Below are 6,000 nucleotides of genomic sequence, written 5' to 3'. Positions count from 1 at the left end.
ATGGGTTATTTGAGCATCAACACCGTCACCCCTTTCCCTCTGGAAATATCATGTGTGACTTCAGAGGATTACTAGGAACAGGAAGCCTGCGGTCGGTGTCTCCCAGGATGATATAGGACACAACCGTTGATTCATTCGCTACTGTGCGTCCATAAGCTGTCTGGCAGATACGGCCTCACATTTTCTAAGGGGCAATGATTATACAGTATGCATCACTAGGTTAATTAGCCGTGACTGCCGTTAAACCTTTCTTGGCAAGCCAGCACATTTAGGATTTATATATTTATTTATCTGATGTTTTGAAACCCCTGAAAATGAAAGAGATCTGATGAGTGCACAAATAAAGAGGGGGTGAATGTGTGTGTGAAGGAAGCATAGTAGGCATTTGTATGGCCAAATCAAGTGTAAGATAATGAGGATGGAAATGAATGATACGGTGGTGACGTGTGGCATTGCACCATCCGCGAGGTCACGTCAAGTCAAGATGACTTACGGTGGTGACGTCATGGTCAATTGACCATATCGAATCTCCCTGGCTCGAAGGCAGCTTGTGTCATTGCAGCGCACAGTGCATGATTGGTATCACGAATGTTTTACAAAATGACACAATTGTACAAGCTAAAGCTAGCGCTCTTAGCTATTCATGAACAATAATACTGAAAAGCTACGACGAAAGTCACATGAAATGTATTTTAATAAAACAAATGCACACATGTCGTCTTATGACCATATATTTGTCGAATCCTGAATATCAAACCTAAAAGAATGTCAAACGAAGCCCGCATTTTATTTTTGCCGTTTTTGAAACATTGAAAATCGGTAGATGAGACCAAATGAACGCGATGCAACACTCAAACTGTTTCGCACGACCAGACACAAACAAGAGGCTCTTTTAAAGATATCTGTATTGTGGGATTCAAATCATATTTCAGCACAGAGTAGTAACAGTATGAGACAAAATTGTCACCGAACACAAAAGTACAAAATAGAATCAATAAATAAATCAAATATATACCATATAAATGTAATAGCTATGTGGTGGCTATGTTTATTACTTTGTTTTCAATCTTTTTGAAACTGTGGCTTGATATTACAACCTTTTCACTAAAACATTTAGAACGCTGAAGGAGAGTCAATACCGAAAACACAGTAATAGGTTTTATAATTGGATAAACTCATCAACTATGTACGCATGAGTTTTTTTTTTTTGCCATGCTAAGTCAAACAACTACATTTATTTATCCACACCGTACAGTTAGAGAGCTGAAGCGGTTCTGGACGTAAACATTTTGTGCTGAGAATAAAATACATTGCAACTATGCATGGTATTCCTTAACATGACTCTCAAAAATGTACATAGTGAACAAACAGGCAGTACATGGAACACACCGCCTCCGATGGGGGGAAAATAAGAGTTGGCTTTGAAATAAATACAGAAAAGTCTAAATGATTTAAAGATGTCACTTAGAGCCGTCACCCTCGTTGCTTCTGCCAAATCTCTCCTCTTCTCTTGATCATCCTCTCATTCCATCTCTTTGCACGCTCTTCCTCTCTCCGTCGGAATCGTCGTCTCGGCGTCTTTCATTGCCCCCTTAGCTGGACAGTCATCACAATTATCAACATCCATCTCATTCCTCATTCTCCTTCTGCTCCTTCGCGTCCTCAGTCCGTCCGTCTGTGTGTGTCGGTCGCCCCTCGTTTGGTTTGTTCTAACCAGACGTACATGACGTGTGAGCAAAGGGAACAAATGTTTCTATGAGTTCTATGATGTCACAGTGGGCTCAAAGCTGATTGGCTGATCTGTCAGCGGTACACTACGATGCGGTACTCTACGGTACGAGGGAAGCAGCAGAAGGCAGAGAGAGACAGGGACAGAGGGCATATGTGTACTTTACTACAACCATAGACATGTGTAGGGTCATTAATAGGGTGTAGTGTGACTGTGTGCTGGGGTAGGGGGGTGGGTTGACGGGGGGGGAGATTTGTGGAGCAGCAGCTAGCAGCTTTGTGTTGTTTAGGTTCCAAGGGGAGGGGGGTTCCAGTCCTCTATTGGCTGGAGCTCATGGAGGCCAGGTGGTCACTGTGCTGGTTCTGGGCCTGGAACCGGAGCCTCTGCTTGTTGGACTTCTTCTTTGGTTCTTTGGGTCGGTGCTTCCCTGATTCTCCTGAAACAGAAAGACAAGAAGGAAAAGAGAGCCTATTAGAAAAGCAGTGCATCAATGTAAAAAGGGAACACGTCCCTTTGGTGTCTCTAAAACCTGCTAATGTATTTACACTACCGTTCAAAAGTTAGGGGTCCTTGTTTTTGAAAGAAGAGCAGTTTTTTTAACGTCCGTTAAAATAACATCAAATTGATCAGAAATGCAGTGTAGACATGGTTAATGTTGTAAATTAATATTGTAGCTGGAAACGGCAGAATTTTATGGAATATCTACATAGGCGTACAGAGGCCCATTATCAGCAACCATCACTCCTGTGTTCCAATGACACGTTGTGTTAGCTAATCCAGTTGATCATTTTAAAAGGCTAATTGATCATTAGAAAACCCTTTTGCAATTATGTTAGCACAGCTGAAAACTGTTGTCTGATTAAAGAAGCAATAAAACTGGCCTGCTTTAGACTAGTTGAGTGTCTGGAACATCAGCATTTGTGGGTTTGATTACAGGCTCAAAATGGCCAGAAACAAAGCCCTTTCTTCTGAAACTCGTCAGTCTATTCTTGTTCTGAGAAATGAAGACTATTCCATGCGAGAAATTGCCAAGAAACTGAAAATCTCGACAACGCAAACTGGCTCTAACCAGAATAGAAAGAGCAGTGGGAGGCCCCGGTGCACAACTGAGCAAGAAAACAAGTACATTAGAGTGTCTAGTTTGAGAAACAGACGCCTCACATGTCCTCAACTGGCAGCTTCATTAAATAGTACCTGTAAAACACCAGTCTCAACGTCAACAGTGAAGAGGCGACTCCGGGATGCTGGCCTTCGAGGCAGAGGTGCAAAGAAAAAGCCATTTCTCAAACTGGCCAATAGAAAATATTGAGATGGGGAAAAGAACACAGACACTGGACAGAGGAACTCTGTTCATTTCTCATATTATAAACTTGGATTAGCTAACACAACGTGCCATTGGAACACAGGAGGGATGGTTGCTGATAATGGGCCTCTGTACATCTATGTAGATATTCCAATAATAATCAGCCGTTTCCAGCTACAATAGTCATTTACAACATTAACAATGTCTACACTGTATCAATCAATTTGATGTTATTTGAAATGGACAAAAAAAAAAGTCGCTTTTCTTTCAAAAACAAGGACATTTCTAAGTGACCCCAAACTTTTGAATGGTAGTGTATATACCATATATCTTGGTTCCCTCCGTACCCACTCACAACCAGCAGAGCTATGCCACTGGGCAGAGGGACTGGCAGGAGGATTCTGCCTTTTTTCAGCCCCATCACTTCTCCCTCTCGCTTGCTTTCTTTCTCTCTCTCTCCATCACTTCCACTCACTCTACTAGGGTACACAGGGGGGAGAGAAACTGTGGAAATTGCATAACACTCTTTCCGAACTGGAAAACTCCTCGTTCGCAAGCCCAGGGTTAATGTAACTTAATGTATCCCAGGTGTCATTGGTGTGGGGCAAAGCATGTTGGCAATCTGTGCTATTGGAACCGTGTGCGGTGATACCTCGGTACCCATGGTTCGCTATGACAAAGGCGACTGCACCAAAAAGCAACAGTTTGTCTGCCAAAGGACACAAATGATATAACGAGGTGTGTGTGTGTGTGTGTGTGTGTGTGTGTGTGTGTGTGTGTGTGTGTGTGTGTGTGTGTGTGTGTGTGTGTGTGTGTGTGTGTGTGTGTGTGTGTGTGTGTGTGTGTGTGTGTGTGTGTGTGTGTGTAAGTGTGTGAAAGTGTGTGAGAAAGACGGAGAGAGAAGTAAAGAGGGGGAGAAGTGATGGGGCTGGATACAGGTTGGCTTTGGGTGGTGGCGGGGGGGAGGTCACAATCCTCCTGCCAACCCCTCTGCCCATTGGCATAGCTCTGCTGGTTTTGAGTGGGTAAGTGATCTAAGGACAAATAAAATCTGATAGTGTGGGGGGTAAACTAGAGTCAGGCTTGGATGATGAGATGCTATCTGGATCCTGATTTGGCACAGCAAGAAACAAGGCATGCTATGGTTCGCCGAGGGGGGAAAATACTGAAAAATGCTACATAAATGGATGTCTCAATGGTAGATTTGCAAAACTTGGCTCCGTGTCCTATTATTGCACTTGCTCATGCCATTTCACTCAGGAAAATAAGGCTAAAGTGTGTCATATGTGGCAAAATTACCTCTAATTACCTTCTCATATGGCCTGGCCAAACGCCGCCCATTTAAAGCCGCCCCAAAAAAGTCTGGTTCAATTGAACATCTCAATATACACTGTAAAATATATTTGAAAATATTATTTCCAAGAAATGGGGACGTATATATCTGTTTTCTCTCTGTTAACAAGAGTAATTTTACAGTTGCACAAATGTCAAGCATTTCACAGCCATTTCCTGCAATTCATTCGAACTAGCTAGCTATTGTTGGTCACGTCGGCCATTCCGAGGGCGAAAAATAAGGTTGCCTGTACGCAATATCTTATTCAAAGAAAATCCCCTCTTCATAGCATAAAGGCTTTAAAATCACATCTCGCGAGGAAAACAAACATCTTGCTTCTGAACTTTCCGTGACCTCCAACTGAAAAACATTAACAAGCAAAGTTGCTATGCTCGTTTAGTAAATGTCGCTTTCGATTCTTTGGGTAAGCTACTGTATGGTTATGACGCTTAACAGTATAGATTTCCTGGATATAATCCACACGGCTTTAAGATGTTTGTGAACTGCGTAACACGTCTTACACCACACACAAACAGGACTACAGCATGTTCATGGAAAAACAAGGCGTTTACACATCTCCATGGCATCACATAGACCGTGATTCCATGTCACTGTACTGCTGTACTGCTCATCTCATAAGATGTAAGTAAGCTGTGTAAGTAAGTCAACGCTGCCTCCAGACCCTGGGTCAAAATATACACACTTTGTCAAACCCTTTCAAAAAAGCTTGAGCCGTGCTTCATTTGGTTCCCCCCAGTCCAACGTAACCAATGGGTTTTAAAAAAAACAACTATTACCTTGACATGTTATGTATTTGTCCCAGGTCCGAGGTCTGTTTTCCTCACGTCATTATTACGTTTCTCATATCTCAAAATATCTCGTTTATTCCAGGACAATGTGAAGTGTAAAAACCAAAACGTCCGGGAATAATAATAAAAATAATAATAATATGCCATTTAGCAGACGCTTTTATCCAAAGCGACTTACAGTCATGTGTGCATACATTCTACGTATGGGTGGTCCCGGGAATCGAACCCACTACCCTGGCGTTACAAGCGCCATGCTCTACCAACTGAGCTACAGAAGGACCACTGTCATCAGAGCTGTCCAAGTGAGCTGATGAACTCTTCTGTATCTGTTTGACCACCGTGTCCATGAAAGCATGGACCAGGCTGGGTTATATTTCATAACCAGACAAGTTCTCTAGGCTGACAGCTAGAGGGCAACCAATACCAAGAGAACGTAGATCTTCCGCCCTCCTGTGCATCTGATATAAGGCTTGTGAGATGGCACATCATCTCAGGGTCTTGTCTCTTTCACTTTTAGCATTTACCAGGGTGTAACACAGAGTGAATACACAACACTTTTATGATGTCATATTTACAACCAATGTAATCACTTAAGATGATTATGCAAGCCAGAGTTTCCATCAGGAAAAAAAAAAAAAAGTTTAATTTACCAGGAAATAAATTATTAAGAAGTCAACTCGATTACTTTCCAAACAAGGAACAAATTCATAAATCTTAGAGCGAGTACAGATAATTTGCCTTGGAAGGAAAATAAATCTTCAAATCATTTTTGCTATTTTTGTTTTACCCCACACTGACCCAGAATTTAAACTTGCTGTCAAAATTG

At 42.1% G+C, this 6,000-nt stretch overlaps 1 protein-coding gene across 1 annotated transcript in view; it reads right to left on the bottom strand.

Moving 5' to 3' along the window:
* Nucleotides 1-744: 744 nt before the first annotated feature.
* rspo2 (R-spondin 2) overlaps nt 745-6,000 on the bottom strand; it is a 77,960-nt gene continuing 72,704 nt past the window's right edge. The window contains exon 6 of the mRNA XM_035749143.2: nt 745-2,165. Coding sequence (XP_035605036.1) covers nt 2,047-2,165 — 119 coding nt within the window. The 3' untranslated portion in view covers nt 745-2,046. The remainder of the gene's footprint in view (nt 2,166-6,000) is intronic.

The sequence above is a fragment of the Oncorhynchus keta genome, chromosome 34 (assembly GCF_023373465.1).
Source record: "Oncorhynchus keta strain PuntledgeMale-10-30-2019 chromosome 34, Oket_V2, whole genome shotgun sequence".
NCBI lineage: Eukaryota > Metazoa > Chordata > Actinopteri > Salmoniformes > Salmonidae > Oncorhynchus > Oncorhynchus keta.
Note: the sequence above shows the minus strand (reverse complement) of the source record. Positions and strands in the feature narration are given on the sequence as shown.